We start from the raw sequence: 17,138 nt of genomic DNA, 5'->3' as shown, positions 1-17,138 counted from the left end.
GTGGGGCCCTATTACCTGTTACACAGGAAGTGAACTTGGATCACTATGGAAGGAAAAACTTGACTTAAACTAAAAAATAAAATTAGGAAAATTAAAGATGTCTACAGCAAAAAACACTTATGAGAATATCATTAATCTAATAAAACAGGTAGGGTAATGTTATAAAGCGTTTTAGGAGAAGAAGGGTCCAATTCAATTAACTGAAAGAATGTAGGCATTTTTTTTTTTCTTATGAATCCACACACACACACACACACACACACACACAAAATACACACATCTCCAGTAAGTCTTCACCGTGAAAATGTCATTTCAGTGTTAATTGTGTGAAATTATATTTTCACAATATGCTATCTTTCCAGATACAAGTTGAATGAATTGGGCTAGTGAGGCAGAAGGTTGAGCTGGTTTTCTTTGATGCTGTTCTGTTTTGATTTTCAGACTTTTCTATGCTTGTTGGTGTACGATTATTGTTAACCATTTGTTTTTTGTTTTTTTCTAGGCCCCTAGCAGTCTTCTTGAGACCTTGGAACAACACTTGAATACACTGGAAGGCAAAAAGCCAGGAAGCAAGTAAGTTCCCATTTCTTCATTTTACAGTTAACCAATCTTGCATTTAAAGCGGGTTTGTCATAGTCATAACTGCTTTCAGGTCAGTCTCCTATCATTGGGGAAGGGTGGTTGAATTAATACTGTTGTTTGAGATAGGGCAATCTTTTAATTCTTTTGAATATAAAATTGATGTATAACAGGGTTTATTTAATGTACATTGTATGTATAGGGGTCATATACACAAGCCCTTTATTACAGGAACAGAGTTGCCATTAAATAAATACGTGTTGAACTGAAATCATTACTGTTATTAATGTGAGTATGAGTTGAAAAGGGGAAAAACATGTATTTGCTCATGTGTAATTAAAACTGTAATATAAAAGTATAAAAAGGGTGTGGCTAGCAGGCAGGCCAGGCAGTTCTGCTGATTTTATTCCAAGCACATTTACATATTAGTCCTGAATACTCCAGTTCAAATCCACATGAGAAGTACAGCACAGATGGATTTAAATCCTGTCTTCTACTGAGGTGGCTATAAAACATGAACTTAATACAACTAGTGCTGCGTGCTGTTTTTCACAGTCTACTATGCCAGGCCTTTAATATAGGCATAGCGTGTACACCCCATTGGAGCAGTGTACTCAGAGGCATTAATAATAGGTGTTGAGGGTTACCGCAGCATTGCGAGCAAGCGCACAATGAACAGCAGGTCTTCTTAATGAGGTGCTGTTTTTATTTGGATGTCAGGATTATTCCTGCTTCTGTTAACGAGTTAATGCACACTCTGTACAAGACCTGGCTTAACAGGCGTTCAAAAGAGATGAAGTGTAAATTCAAAAGAACAGACTGCTCCAAATAGGCCATTTCCAATATGTTTGCAGTGGGCAGAGGAATATGAAACCCCCTATGGGAAAGCGGATCATTGCTGTCTCTTTCGGATGTGCCTAGAATATTGTCAGAATCCAGAATATAGTAATACAAATAGAAATCTATGTTCTTTCTCAGTGTCTTCATTGTGAGTCTAGAGTAATGATGTTTGAATGGTATCTTAAAACCTTAGCTATAGACAATAATAATAATAATAATAATAATAATAATAATAATAATAATAATAATAATAATAATATGTATTTTATAAACTGGAGTGTTTTTTAAATGGACACACTGTTGATGAAGGTCACGGTGATTACTTTTTCTTGATACTGAATCAGAACCTGTATTTACAGCTGAGGTTGGGGAAGTATGTTGCTGCATAACAGTTTGTTGTCTTAAATAGAAACACTAAATAAACTTGTTTCTTTTTTTGCTGCTTCAATGGAATCAAAGTGAAGAGTAAGTATAAAGTGAGCAAGATACAGTACTGTGTTATTTATAACACACGCAATTGGGCAGTGTACCGTTAAAGACCATGCCAATATGACAGTATATATATTAATTAATTAATTGTATTTATTGGACAGTGTACTGTTAAAGACCAATCAATATGACAGTATTTATATTAATTAATTAATTGTATTTATTGGACAGTGTACTGTTAAAGACCATGCCAATATGACAGTATTCATATTAGTTAATTAATTAATTAATTAATTAGTTTATTTATTTAATTAATTATCTATCTGTTTGATAATTATATCATAAAATAATAACTACAATTCATTTGTTTTTAGGTCATCTCCTGTGAAGGTATGTGCATGTGGTTTTTTTGTAATTTTTCTCACTTCATTTTGAGAATGGTTTGTATAATGAAACTGTTAATAAAATACATGCTAGCTAGGTCCATTCTTTACCTCAGTTTCCACCTCTAAAGCTGGTATGTGTTATATACAAAAGGTATCACCAAAACAAAAAAAAAAAATTTATATGATCATTAGGAAGGGTGGATTTGTCTGTGGTGAAGTGTAGAAAGCATCAGACATTCTACAATCACGTTGCAGGGATCTCCAACGACCACATCCCCCACCTCCACTCCGGCAAAGTCCAGCGATGGAGCTCAAGTGGTGGACCTGTTTTCATCTCCATCTTCAGCTGCAGCTTCAAAGTGAGTACACATCATTCAACACACGCACAGTGTGAATTCAGATATAGGGAACTTCAGTTTTATGTTAAGGGCATGGTAAAATGGTAAAAGCATTGCAAAGTGTAATACAGCATAGTAAAAGCATGATAAAGCATAGTAAAGCCCAGAGAGGTACGATAAAGCATATTTAAAAACATGGCACACCATGGTAAACTATGGTAAAGGCAAATCCCTGGTAAACTTTAAGGGACACACCCACTCATTTTGTTGAAATGCTTAAGAAATAGAATTTCGGTCTATATAAAGGTGTCGACCAGTTGAAAGAACAGCCCCCCTTTTTTTCTGTCTTAAGTGCATCCAGCAACCTTCTGGATCTGCAGCCTGACTTCTCTTCAGCACAGCCAGCTGGTGCGACAGCAGCTCCTGCAGCTTCGAGCGCATGGGGAGGTAACAACTGCTCTGGATACCTCATAATGAACACTTCTGCTAGCAGCACTGTAGCGTTTATTAGCTGTTAACTGGCCAGTGACTGCTGAAAAATAGACCTTCTTCTAACTGAGACTTGCTCTGTTTGTTGAGTGTCAGACTGACGCAAGAAAAGTGACTCGTTCCGAGAGGCGACCTTCTGGCAAACTGAATTGCTGTCAGGTGCCTGTGATCACAAACTTACGGACATCATTATACACTGTGTTATGTAATATACAGGACTGTCCAAGATCTCTATGAGAAATGTTATTGTGTAGTTGTATATCTATTAGCACCCCGTTTTGTTGCAGTAACATATTTGGTGATTATATAATACAGGATTGTTATGAGGTGTGTTAAAAGGTGTAATAAACAAGGCTTCTCAAAACATCTTCTTAGCCTTTGGTAGTACAGAAACAGTGGGTCCAGACAGTTTCTATTATGTGTATTATAAATTAATGAAGTCCCTGTAAGCAAATGAAAACAACAGATTCCTAGGCAAATTGCTTTTGACCGATTTTTAAGGTTGCAACCTCCAGCTGAGACATGCATAGACGCTAGAGCAAATGTGGGATTTCACTGCAGCTGTGCTTTGATTGCGCCGAGAGAATAGGGCCAGGAAGCTAGTCTTTACTGAAATCTAGGCCACATGAGGCTGGTTATAAGAGGGTCGTAGCTGTACATTTTGTTTTGTTGACAGAAAAGGTCTGCTACACATTAGCTTCTGTGTCAGAGGTCACTTCAAGTTGCCTCTAGTCTTATGCATTGAAGTCCTGGGCACAGAACCACTGTAGTGCATTGAGATTATGCTCTTTAGTTATCAAATGACCCTTCATGCATCTTCTGGATTGTAGTGCTTTATCAGCTTGCATGTCTTTTGTAGACATTTGTCTCCTGGACCCCCATGTTGTATCAGGTTTGACAGGTAGTTAAACAAACTGTTAATGGAGAATGAATCATACTAACAAAAAAGTAAAGTAGAACTACAAAAGGAGTTCTTATTCCGTCTAAACCTGCAGTGGTATCCAGGATACAAGGGGTTAAAGGGTGAGTTTTATTTGTCACAAACATCCCCCATCCCTGCCCAATGAACATACACCATCTATTTTAAACCAGGATCATTGGACTGTGCTAAAGGGGTATGTAGTTTTGTAATTTTTTTTTTTTGTTTGTTTGTTTTTCTTGCTAAACTGCTTTTTTTTCTTCAACTATCTTTCACTTAACATTGCTGCCTTGTTCTGGACATACCTGTAGACCTTCTTGGGGAGGGTGAGTATTAAGCTACTGTACCTCCAATCTACATCGATATTAACTAGTGCCTGAATGTTAATCATATGACAGGCACAAGCAATTTTGTATAGATTTGTTTTTATTATATTGATCTTATCATGACTTGGTTGGAATCTGGTTTCAGTAGTGCACCTTTCTCTCTCTTTCTCTTTTTTTTTTCCTATTCTTTTTCTGGGCGGTTGGTTGCCCACAGACTCTCTGGTGGCGGCTCCAGTCCCGGCCCTTGCTAGTGCCTCTGAGTCACTTCTTTCTGACCCCTATGCAGTAGAGGCTTCCCCTACTCCTACTCCTACTGAGATTCCTCCTGTTCCTCCTCCTGCCACTGCCGCCACTCCCATTGCTGCCGCTGCAGCAGCACCTCCTGTTCCCACCACTGCCGCTAGCGCCTCAGGGGACATGGATCTCTTTGGAGGTCAGTTGGATAATGGACGGTGATGGTTCTCTTCCTGGTTTTCACAGTATAAATGGACGGGCTATAATCCCTCCTGAGAATCGCCTGTTTTAGATCCCCCCACCCCCACAAGTGTGTCTCCTGCTCCTGGAAACAGAAAAGCAGCACAGTAACTAAAGCATGCCGCGCAAAACTTGTAGACCTCTTGTCGAAACTTTCAAGTTCTGAGCTGCGGTCAACTACACAATCATTAGAAATCTATCCAGTCTGTATTCGCCTATGTTTTGGGAACAGTTACAACAGTTTGCCTAGCTCAGCAACACAGCCTTGTTATACATATATATATATATATATATATATATATATATATATATATATATATATATATGTATAAATTGTGCATTGTGCAGATGTATTGATTTAAGTGGTTTGTGCAAGATCATCGCATGATAAAAGGGATATCTGTGTCAGCTGACGCAGCACAAGCTTCCAGCCATGCAAACCACTTTTTGTTTTTAATGTGGTACTTAAAAGTCCCAGGACCCATGGTAACAGGCAATGGCCAGACCTGTGGATGTGTTATATATTTTTATAGGAAAGGTTTTTTTTTTTTTCAGTAATTACAATTACTGCTGTTGCTCCTAACCTGGAGATGTTTAACATTTCAGCTGACAAATACAGTAGATTGGTAGTGTATCATGTCTCCTCCCTCCATTTGTAATGCTGTAGATTTTAGAACGCTATAGAGAACTCATTTGTTTTTAATATTTTTTTTTTTTATCGTATAATGATTTTGCTATTTAACAAAGTGATAGGGATACAAAGTTAAAGCCCACATACTTTAACTACAGAAAAGCTGTTTCAGCATTAAAGCCACAGTATATTCGTCTGAACCTTGTTTTTGAAAGTTCACCCAGAGAAACCTTGCAGTTGATGCTTTTAACAGAGACTTTTCGAATTTTAAAATATAGTACATAGATATCCACATTTTATTAATTGCTAGTAATGCAAACATTAATTAGAGCATTTTGACCAACAGTCACTACTCTTACTCATTTATAGTTGCTAAAGTCTGGGTCAATATATATTTATATATACAATACCATATATATTAGACAAAAATATTATGTTAGGGATCCCCAAGACACTCATCTGGTAAAGGCATGGCCACATGGTGGATAGGGTAAATCACAGAGTCAGGGAAACAAAACTGAATTGCAACTCCACAGACCACTTACTAGAAAAGGGTAAAGTAATATAGAGCCGTTTTTAAAGCTGATTTTGTTTTTCAGACTGCTAACTGAATGGGTCTATAACCTAATTTGTTGTAGAAAGGTATTTGTCAGCAAAAAAAAAAAAAAAAAAAAGAAAGCCGTCTCTTTCACTTTGCTGAACTTGATAACAGTATACCAAAATAGCAGGATGGCTTCTTAGTTTGATGGAGTGAGTATTATTTCTCATTTAAACTTTATCCCCCCTTTTACAAATATCTGTAAGTGCATTCCACTGCAATGCTGTCAGTGCTCTACAGAATCTCTCTTTATACAACTTGAATTGTTCTTGGAAGTACTCAACAGCCCACTTACCTACACTGTCCAAGGGGTCCTTAAAAAGATATGTGCTGTATAATGGGTTACTACCTTAGCTGAGCAACAGCTGTGATTAAAACAATAAAGCCACATATTTGACATTGATTCAATAGTAATCAAAGTACCTGACAATTAATAGGCTATTTTTCCAAAGATGTTCTGCCAGTTATTGTGGGAGTTTTGTTAGTGGCTTAAAGCCTACATTCCCTGTGACATTTGTTTGGTCAAATTAAATTGGCTTGTTTACTATAAGTTCCAAGCCACATATTTGTCTTCCAAAATCAAATGATTATTTTGTATAGTTTAATATGTCAAATTCTAAATGCATTAGTAGGCCAAGACCTGCATTAAATAACATAACACATCAAATTTTAATACAAAATGTGAAAAGCCATCTTCTCAGAGTTGCCTTTAGGGGTTGAGACTGTGATGTTAAATATGGGTGAGATGAGAATAATATTTCTGAGGCAAGATTTCCCCCTTCCTAGAAGTTTAACTCTTAATAATTCATGTTGTATACAGAGTCTTTTAAGGGACTGTTCAACATTTTCAGCCACGTACAAAAAATACAATGAGGGAAAGGTGTTCTTTTTTTTTTTTGTTCACAGCATGTCAAAATGTTGATAGTAAAATAAGCCTGGTAACAAACTTATTATAAATCTTTTTTTTTACTGAATTGTGATGTAATGTTCTTTGCGAGGGATGACATATGTAGACACAGAATAAGATGGGCAAATATAACATTTAATATTTTAAACATTGTACTATTGTTTACTTAGCCCAGTTCTGCAGTTTTGCTGGGGCAGTATTAAATGACCAGTGTTGTTTCTTTCTACCTTTCTACTAATTCATTGGGAGTACAATATTGTTGATAGATAGTGTATGTGTCTATATATACACACACACTCATACATATACATGGGGCTGGGGGCTGAAAAGAGTATGGTTTGTACGTTCTTGAAAATGTTAAATGTTGAAGCACCCTTACTTCTTTCCACATTTTGCTAACTTCTTTCTTTTTTGCCTGCCTATTTCCCACCCCTTTTGTTTTTTTGGTTTTGTGTTCTGTTTGGCACCGCACCCAAGATGCGTTCGCAGCTTCTCCTGGTGAGGGCCCCGTGGCTTCCGAGGGGGCCGCTGCGCCTGCAACTCCTACCCCTGCAGCAGCAGCAGCTCTTGATGCATGTACTGGAACTGGTGGGTCCTGTCTTGTTAGCTAGTCCTCGCCTGAGACACACGTGTGGGTGTGTGGGTGTTTGTGTGTAGTTCAAGGAGAACATGCTCATGTTAGGTGGTTGTTGTTGTAGTAGTAGCAGTAGTAGTATGAGCAGTTGTAGTCAAGTCTTTTCATCTGGACAGTAGCAAACAGCGCATCACACAAGCAACATTCTGTTGTCCTCCAACTTTCGACCAACTTCCTCAACCTTTTTTCCATCCTATTTTCCTTTTATTTTCAGATACTGCCTGTTTTTGATTTAGTTGCTGCTTTTTACCCCCCATCTTGCCTTTTAGTATTCACTCTGTGAATATTATAGGTTCACTAGTCTAACAGTTTTTCCATTTGAATATTAGGGCAGGATTTTCAAAAGGTTGTAAATGATAACTCCAGTGTTAATCAAAAAATCGGTATGTAGCATTGATGTTGGCATTTTCAAGCGGTCGTTATGCCTATTTCAAAATTAAATATCGTCTTAATGTGATTTCTGATATTATGTTAATTTTCAAAATAATGTAAATATCTTAACGAGCAGGGCTTCCTGCTTTTGTTTGTTTGCGTAGGAATTGAAAAGCAAATCCGTGTTAATTGTCATAAATTATCCGGAGTTAATTTACACTTGGAAAAGGAGGGTTTTAATTAATGAAACAGTATATAACTCACCTTGAAACCAGAATTTAACAGACTGTGGCTGACGATACAGAGAGGGACAGAGTGTGCAGGACTGGAGTTAATTTCTTAAAGACAACCTAGATAATCCAGTATTTGTAGTTATGACAGTATTTTAGCCTTTTCTATACTTGTGGTTATGAAGGAGATTTATTCACTTGTTTTAACCATTTGTAAGCTTACGGAACATTTGTTGTATTGCTAAAATGATATATCATTATTTGCACGAACAGCTATCTGTTGTACTTTCTCTCTGTTACAGCCTCACTGTGATGTCCCTTTTCACTGTGTTACAGCCTTGCTGTGTTGTCTCATTTCACTCTGTTACAGCCTTGCTGTTTTGTCCCATTTCGCTCTGTTACAGCCTTGCTGTGTTGTCTCATTTCTCTGTTACAGCCTTGCTGTGTTGTTTCTTTTCACTGTTACAGCCTCGCTGTGTTCTCATTTCACTCTGTTACAGCCTTGCTGTATTGTCTCATTTCTCTGTTACAGCCTTGCTGTGTTGTTTCTTTTCACTGTTACAGCCTCGCTGTGTTCTCATTTCACTCTGTTACAGCCTCGCTGTATTGTCTCATTTCTCTGTTACAGCCTTGCTGTGTTGTTTCATTTCTCTGTTACAGCCTCACTGTGTTGTTTCATTTCACTGTTACAGCCTCGCTGTGTTCTCATTTCACTCTGTTACAGCCTCACTGTGTTGTTTCATTTCTCTGTTACAGCCTTGCTGTGTTGTTTCATTTCTCTGTTACAGCCTCACTGTGTTGTTTCATTTCACTGTTACAGCCTCGCTGCACTGTCTCATTTTACTCTTTTATAGCACCTCTGTCTTTCTAATCATGCACGCTGTCTCTACACACCTGTGTGTAACTACTGATCTCCTCCCCGCTAGCTTCCTAACCCGCTCTAAAATACCTATCCCTCCCCTTCTTAACAAGGTAGCAATAACTCAATCAAGTCTTCCCATATCTGCGTCCGGACAATACAAACAAAACATCATTAACGTTATACACCAGCCCAGGCAGTACAAGTATTTCATACATGGTATACATGGATAGCTAACAGCTACAAACACAAACGGCACTTCAAGCATATTTATTTATAGCCTACAAGCCTACTAAAATAGACAAAAGTAGATTTCAACATAAGAAAATAAATTCCAACCAATATACGTAGATAGTTTGCAGTATTTTTTTTTTCTTTTTAACCAAAAAAAAAAGAGCTATATATAGTAAGCTGTGGCAATTATATGCCCCCTAACCCTAACCCCCACCACCCCCCCCCCCCCCCCCCCCCCCCCAAAAACTCCCATTTACTAGTATCATCCCATGTATTAAACATTTATTTTTAATGTTTTTTAATCCATGACGTCCTATTTTCACCCACACGCCAGATAATCGTAAATCAGCATTCTGCATGACAAAATGCACAATTTTAAACGAAGTTTACAAATTATACACAACATAGATATTCCCATTTTTTTATTTCTATTTGGCTGCTGCTCGCTGGTGGGAGAGCCGCCTCTCTGTACATTAGTAGTTTCCATAACAGTGAATGCTGCTTCCATTCATTTTTCTTGATCTTGTTAACATGCATTTTGATTAACAAGTTCCCCTTATCTAGTCATTGAGACAGGAAGTAGGTGACCTGTGACAGTTAAGCTTTTTAATGAGAAATGCGTTCATTAACAACCGCATCGACTCAATTTCAAAGCATTAGTGGATTGATTTAATTAACACACACCGTTTGAAAATCACCTGCTACTAAAGCTGTCGTTACTATACCACGAGTTTGATATAATAACGCTGGTCTTTGAAAATCCTGCCCTTAATATATTGCCGACTAACTCTTTTTTTTTTGAAGTATGGAGTTATCCTACTGATGCAGTTATGATAATGCATACAAATGTGTGTGTTTTTTTTTTGTTTCTGCACAAGTAGAAAAAGTTTTGCTTATTTAAGCTTAAAAAATATGGTGGTGTTAACTGGGATAGAGGCCACCATTTTTTTAAGCTAACCCTTGGTTGGTACCAAGGCATAGAATTGCACTAGATTGTAAGTCATTACCTTTATTCTAAAGCCAGTGGCATATTCCCATGCAGACAATCAGACTTAAAGCTACCTTTTTTCTTTTTTTTAGAGCAGTTTGAAAAGGTTAGCTTTAGCCAGAACTTGCTTGAGATTGCCCAGTGCTGCAGGACAAACGTTAATGAAGGCCAACCTTTTTTCTTTTCTTTTTTTGAATGGTAGATTATTAGTTGCTGTGGTTGTATATAACCTCCTCCTCCTCTCCCTTCTTAATACCCTCCAAGACCCTTTTGCACCATCCGAAGGCAGGGCAGCAGTTCCTCCTGAGTTGGACCTTTTTGCTATGAAGCCTGTTGAGACCAGCGTTCCAGTAGCTACACCTACAACTAGTGCAGCTCTTCCAGCTGCTACTGCAGCAGCTCCTACATCCATCACAGCTACCACCACTACTTTCACTACAACTGCTCTTCCTGCTCTAGATATCTTTGGTGGTAAAATCTTCATTCATTTAGTTCTTTGTTTTTTTAAAAAAAAAAATCAAATTACAGTTGACTTTTTTTGTTGTTGTTGTTTTTTTTTTTTGTAGGTTTTTTGATGATCTGTGGTGAACATTCTTTTTTTTTTTTTTTTTTTTTTTTATAACGCTTAAATCGCTATACTGTTGTCAAAAAAACTATAATGTTGGGCATATTGAAATTGTATCTTTTAACTATAATGGTTTATTTTTTCTTAGCTTAGAAAATAACTCAACCCTGGTATACGTCTTTTAAACATTTTTTTAAATAAAGTGTTTAATATTCAGCACTGATTTTTTTTTCTCTCAAAAGTGTTTTTTTTTTTTTTTTTTTTACTTGAAAGACTGCTTTTAAAATACATGTGTATGTGTGTGTGTGTGTCCTTATTCGTAGATTTATTTGATTCTATGCCTGAGCCAAATGCCTCCACAGCTCCCAAACAAGACGTTACTCCTAGCATAGACCTATTTGCAACAGGTACATGATCAAGTGCTTTATTTTATTTTTCCTGAAACCTTTCCATCTTTGTTGACTGATTTCTGTTCTTCCATTTGCTTCTTAAATGTCTTACATGTTTGTCATTGTGGAACTCTACTGGTGCATGCAGGTTCTAGGCTTTTAAAAAAAATCTGTTTGCTTTTACTTGCTTTCCATTTACTTCGGAAGACACTTTTTCATCTCCTCCTCGCGGAGCTTCTCCAAAGCCTGAGGGCAATCTGTCGGCTGATCTCTTATCTGGTGAGTCCTTACTGGGGAAATTACAAGGCTGCTGCCTTCCTACACAGATAAAGGGGAAATCCTTTTTTTTTTTTTTTTTTTTGCAATCGTTAAATGAGAGTTATAAAAGACTTTCTTCTTTTCCAATATGTCAAGTGATAATGTCAACTCGGCTGATAAGGATTTGTTGTAGGTTGTATGTTGTTTTTGCTGCTTTGTTTGGTTTAGTTTCTCAACAACTTGTTAGAAACCCATTTTAAGTAGGGAGTGCCAATGTTTTTGAAAATGTTATTTTGGGAAAGAGACTTTAAACAACCCACAACCAAGCCAACTGCCTGGCTATGGGGTTTTGTTTGCAATAGCAGATAAAGTCTCACTCATTTTTGGAAACTTTTTTTGTGTTTTAAACCTCATTCTGATGATTTGAGCTTGACCTCAATGCAATAGGTGGCGCTGGTGTCAACCATATAGGGGCGCTCTGCAGAACTAGGATGGTCAGTATCTCCCAACTTCCAGAGCCACCTGTAGTGGATCAGTAACAGGTTGAACAGAGGTACAGTAACTGTGACAGCTGAATGAGGTGGCTATTCCTGAGTGCAGCAACAAGACCAGCTGAACCAGGTCATCTTGCAGTAGGATGGGGCCCCTCCATCTCCTCCAAGGCATTTAGGAGAACAATAAGTCATGAACCATGATCTCAAGGTTTGCCCCCTGACCATTTCTGGTCATGGGTATCTCAGAAACCTTGAGTTCTGTTTGTTCCTGTCAGTCTTGCAGGGTGGCATCTGTCTATATGTTATTGATCTACTATTGGCAGTCATCTGTGATAGTGTTTTATCCCTTACATGGCTACCACCTGTAAACAAAACCCTAAACCAAAAGTGATATTGGTGTACAAGCTTTTCGTGTTTAGTGGTTCGCTGCATTTTGTAGAAAATACCCTGAAATTTTGAAAAAGAGTCCTCTTCCACTGTAGCACATTTTCCAGTTTATACAGTAGGACTATATTCTTGAGTTGAATTTTGTTTTAAAGACTTTCTTTTCATTTTTCACGGGGTTGACACTTTGCTTATTTGATAAGTGAATGTTGCATTTTTGGATTATTATTTTTTTCACTGTACCTTCTAGTGTTAAAGTAAGGTGTAGAAACTTGACCCTAAAAACTAGTGGAAAAGACCGTTTTATCCCGCTTCCACGAACCTGCAGCACCGTGGCCGGCATTGTTCTGTCACTGTTATGAAAGTGTGCCACATTGTTTCGTTGATGTTTGTGAAAACCGATACTGTGCGCTGGCGTGTCCGCACCATGCCGTGCCAGCATTGTTTTGTACCTGATACTGGCACGGCAAGGTAGCTGCCCAGAGTCAGAGGTACGTGTGCGAGAATGTGTAACGAAATGGAAAAAATGTTGGTAAACAAACAAAGAACTCAGTGGGAGGAGTTTAAAATTTAAATGTTGATAAAAACATGTTGACAATGTAACATCCAAAAGCAACAGAATACTGCCGTTTTGAACATAAAAGTGTCACTTTATCTTACTAGCCTACCGGAATAGAAATGAATGTTTCCAGGTGCTGTGAAAAAGAAAAGCATTTTGCCGTTAACAAGTCTTGTATTGAAATGGTAGAGAGAGAGAGGAAAAGTTACAAATTTGCAGCATCTGAAAACCAGCGATTATTTGTAGATTTGCTTATTTTAATAATAGCAGAAAAGTTTGCTATCCCGCTATACTGTCTGTGAGATTGCTTCATTCTATGTAAATACGGTAGTTTTTTTTTTTTTTTTTTTTTCATGTTTCTGGCATTTTCATTTTTTGGTCATGAAATTCAATAGTTCAATAATTCATATATTTTTTTGTAAATAAGAACAGAAATTAAATTTAAACAAAATGTTATTGTCAAAGTGTTTACACAAAACCAATGTGAATTTACAATCTATCTTTATATAACTTAATATTGTTCTGAGTGGTAATGTAAATAAATCTTCTATAGCAGGCTTTACATTGTCTTTTATAGTTGTTTTTTTTTTTTTTTTTTTTTTTTGTTGCTGGAAGTGTTATTAATATACATATATTGTCTGCACTAACTAACATGACTGTGTGCTTGCTAATCTCGGTTAAAATTGTCTTCCTCTCTGCTTGCTGCCTGCCACAGTGGATGCATTTTCTGCACCGTCAGCAGCACCAGCTGCTGCTTCTCCTGCAAAGCCCGACGCGTCAGGTGTGCTTGATCTGTTTGGGGGTGCGTAAGAAATACTGTACCGTATCAGCATGTTGCTGTTTAACATGTAAGAGTGTGGTTGATGTGAACTCATTTTATAAGAGCCACTTTAAATGTGGAATTGGCCTAATTCATGAAGTTTTTGGAATTCCTTTTTTTTTAAAGCATTTTTAAACATGTAAATTATTTATAGTACTTAATATACAGGATTTTGAGTGTTTTATCTATCCCAAGTAGATTATGGTAGGTGTGCTGTAATGTTGTACTACAGTAGTTATTGCTAAATAATTAGTGCCTAACAAATGTTCAAACAGGCAAGCAATAAATACTAGGATGAGGATTAAGGAGAAAAAAAAATTGTGCATTCAAACCCAAAATTGTTATTGAAACGAATTACTCTTTTGACTGCTTTTAGCTTTACTCAGAAAAATACATTTGTGACAGAGGGAAAAATAAAGTTAAAAAAAAATAAAATTTCAGAATACTTTGTGAATATGGCCCGCGTGTGTTTATAATGTGGTGCAGTCACACTGTCCATTTCAAAGCAGTCATCTAAACTTTAGATTTTTTTTAAATGGATTAAAAAAACAAATTGTGTATTCAAAGGATAGTATTCAAAAGTTTGCACAAGAAAGACATGTCAAGCAAGAGACACTAAACTTATTATGTTCACTAAGTTTCATGGACTGGCTCAACGTTAATATCTTGCTTCAAGTTATGTTTTACGTGCCATCTATAAAATGTAATGATTAAATCAGCATGCCCTTTTATTTCCACATAAGTAGTTTTTTATTATTATTATTATTATTATTATTATTATTATTATTATTATTATTATACATTTATAGAGTACACCCATTCCAAGTCTGTTAAAAATATATTTTGTTATGTATTATTTGCTTGTGCCCACAAACCATACAATCAGTAATGAAAAAAAAAAAAAAAAAAAAAAAACAACTTAATGAGATTTGAGTACAACAGAAACAATCAAATTATATCTAAATATCTAAAAATAAAATCCAGCAATGGAAGCTACCCTGGGCTTTAATCCGCTCAATCAGATTCTGTCACTCCTTGTACGACATTGTTTTATTTACTGTTTTAAGTAGAGAAAAATCTTTCATTCTTTTTTCTTTCTTGTTTGTTGGTGGTTTCACTTGAGTGTTGTTTGGAGATTTTTTTTTTTTCAACTTATGCTGTTTTGTTGCATGAAGAATTGTGAAGGACAGCAGAGCATGCTGTCTTTCTCTTTGAGTCTCTGTTACATCATTCTGAATGTATCCCAGTTCATTACTGCTACAGTAAGGAAAGATTGAGGAATGTTTGTTGTTAGTACTGTAGACCAATGAAAAACATGATTAATGCGTGTGTTCAGTGCGTAGTTACCCTTGTGGTTTAAAAAAAAAAAAAAAGTTTGTTTTTTTTACATACCAGGCCCTCTTAAAACAATGCTTTGTGGATTTAAATAAATGTGATTATAAACAAGAATTATATCTTAATGTAAAACTCAGAGATGATTGTATCTTTATATAATAGAATAAAGTAGGACCCTGTTTCTCTCCACTCCTTTAAACCACATATCTCAAATATTTTGATCAAAGTAACTTGAATGTAACTTTTGATTAATACAGTGAGTGTATGGAAGTGTATGTACGTCAGAGATGCTTAGACACGATATACAACTTTGTTCTTTTGTTTGTTGTTATTCATTTGTAAGTTGTTTTATTTTTTATTTATTTGGCACAGTTTTGATGTGGCTATATATATATATATATATATATATATATATATATATATATATATATAGTAGTTGTGTTGGTATACAAACTAATAATTAATGGACTTTTTTGTTTTTGTGTAATCAAAAATTGAAAGCAGTTCACTTCCTGCATCATTTACACATCTGTTTGTTTAACATTTCATCAGTGAAAAGTGGATACCTGATTTGAATCCTTGTTTTGCCCTCATGCCTCATTGTGGATCCTCGTCTGGCAGATGCTTTTGGTGGCTCTTGTGCCGAGCCCCAGCCTGCCACTGCAACCAGTTCTGCTGACCTGCTGTCTGGTAATCTCTATGCGTGTTTGTAATACTGTGAACAGGACACTTTTACTAGGCCCTACAATGTTAAACAAATGAGGCTGAGTGTAAACACATTGTAACCTTCTAAGTTTTATTCTAAATGCTTATTTTACAGACTATTTCATATTTTAGCTTGTAACTGATTGATATATTTAGGCCTAGCAAGCAACACATTGAATTGCACCATTTATAAATTAGGAGGGGAAATGTATTAGTCAAACATGATAGAGGTGTTGTCCCAACTTACCTTGGCCTTTTAGTCTGATCTTTGTCAGAAGCTTAAGGTTAAGCCTGCTACTGTCTTCCACAGAACATCAGCATGTATCTGTGGCTCAGTAAGAGATGCTCTTCCCTGAGAACCACAGCCCAGCATGGTGTCCTGGGGCACTTGCCACTCCCAGCCCCAAGCATGTGGTTTCTCAAGTGTTAGACATAATGAAAGTGTGCATTGTTAACACTCTACAGCTGCATGGTTAGCAGTTATGTTTAGTACTTGAGAACATCAGCCCGTTCTGTTCCCAATCAAATGTTGTGCTGGGATGGTGTGCGCTTCTTGGTTTGTTTTTAGTTGTTTTGTAGGTGTGAATTTTTAGGGACAGTGCTGCAGCTGTTACTTATGGATATTTGTTGTTCCTCTTTTCCGTCAGACACATGGTTCTAATTTAGAGCTAATTGCAGTTTTAATATGAGAAGTTATAGGCTTGCTGTTTAACTCCACAAAGGACTCGGACTGATAGCCTCAATGCATTAAATTGCACTGCAAATGTCATCAATGCAAGATTAACCAGAAAAGATCGATTAGACACTTTTGATAAAAGCTCAAATTTAGAAGAGTGATCTAATGTTTTTTAAAAGAGAAATCTTTTGAGATGTTTGATAAGCTAATTAAGTCTTACTCACTTGCCCTTTTCTATGGAAGCTCATTAGCACCACAGCTAAAAAGATATATAATCAGTATTACGTTATTGCCAGACCGTAGTGCATTATTTTGCAATAGTAATTGTGTTTTTACGAGATAACATGTTGTTATTTCACAATAATTATTGCATTATTACAATAGTTTTTGTCAGCGGTAAAGATGTGACAGTGAAGCAGAAGTGAAATGCAGCTGAACAGTGAGAAACGCTGAAGTAGCTCTATTACTGTTCCCTGAATGTGAAAAAGAATTGTTTGCAATGGTGTCAGTTTGTGCACGTAGGGATGCTTGGTTTTGCTGAAGAAAACAAAAACACATTCAGAGTTTTTTATAGCCTGTATTACAGTTTTTGAAAAAAAAATCTAATACATAATATTGTCACTGCATTAAATGAATACACATTTTCATTCAGCCCATTTCATGATCACATAGATTAGTCCAGGGATTTTCAACCTTTTATATGTCCGGACCCCAAAAGAC

The 17,138-nt window shown here is 36.6% G+C and overlaps 1 protein-coding gene across 10 annotated transcripts in view; it reads left to right on the top strand.

Moving 5' to 3' along the window:
• The window catches only part of snap91a (synaptosome associated protein 91a), a 77,823-nt gene that overhangs the window by 45,212 nt on the left and 15,473 nt on the right, over positions 1–17,138 (top strand). For 5 of the 10 annotated variants that reach the window (XM_041251211.1, XM_041251204.1, XM_041251202.1 and 2 more), the window contains 13 exons: positions 503–573; positions 1,879–1,884; positions 2,223–2,238; positions 2,490–2,593; positions 2,925–3,019; positions 4,292–4,306; positions 4,521–4,739; positions 7,394–7,504; positions 10,498–10,704; positions 11,122–11,205; positions 11,395–11,466; positions 13,598–13,684; positions 15,659–15,727. In XM_041251211.1, the coding sequence (XP_041107145.1) occupies positions 503–573; positions 1,879–1,884; positions 2,223–2,238; positions 2,490–2,593; positions 2,925–3,019; positions 4,292–4,306; positions 4,521–4,739; positions 7,394–7,504; positions 10,498–10,704; positions 11,122–11,205; positions 11,395–11,466; positions 13,598–13,684; positions 15,659–15,727 (1,156 nt within the window). The remainder of the gene's footprint in view (positions 1–502; positions 574–1,878; positions 1,885–2,222; positions 2,239–2,489; positions 2,594–2,924; positions 3,020–4,291; positions 4,307–4,520; positions 4,740–7,393; positions 7,505–10,497; positions 10,705–11,121; positions 11,206–11,394; positions 11,467–13,597; positions 13,685–15,658; positions 15,728–17,138) is intronic. The other 5 variants (XM_041251205.1, XM_041251209.1, XM_041251210.1 and 2 more) reach the window with 5 other exon arrangements.

Source organism: Polyodon spathula, chromosome 5 (genome assembly GCF_017654505.1).
Source record: "Polyodon spathula isolate WHYD16114869_AA chromosome 5, ASM1765450v1, whole genome shotgun sequence".
Classification (NCBI taxonomy): Eukaryota; Metazoa; Chordata; class Actinopteri; order Acipenseriformes; family Polyodontidae; genus Polyodon; species Polyodon spathula.
The sequence above is the reverse complement of the archived record's forward strand: the minus strand, read 5'-3'. Positions and strand labels throughout refer to the sequence as shown.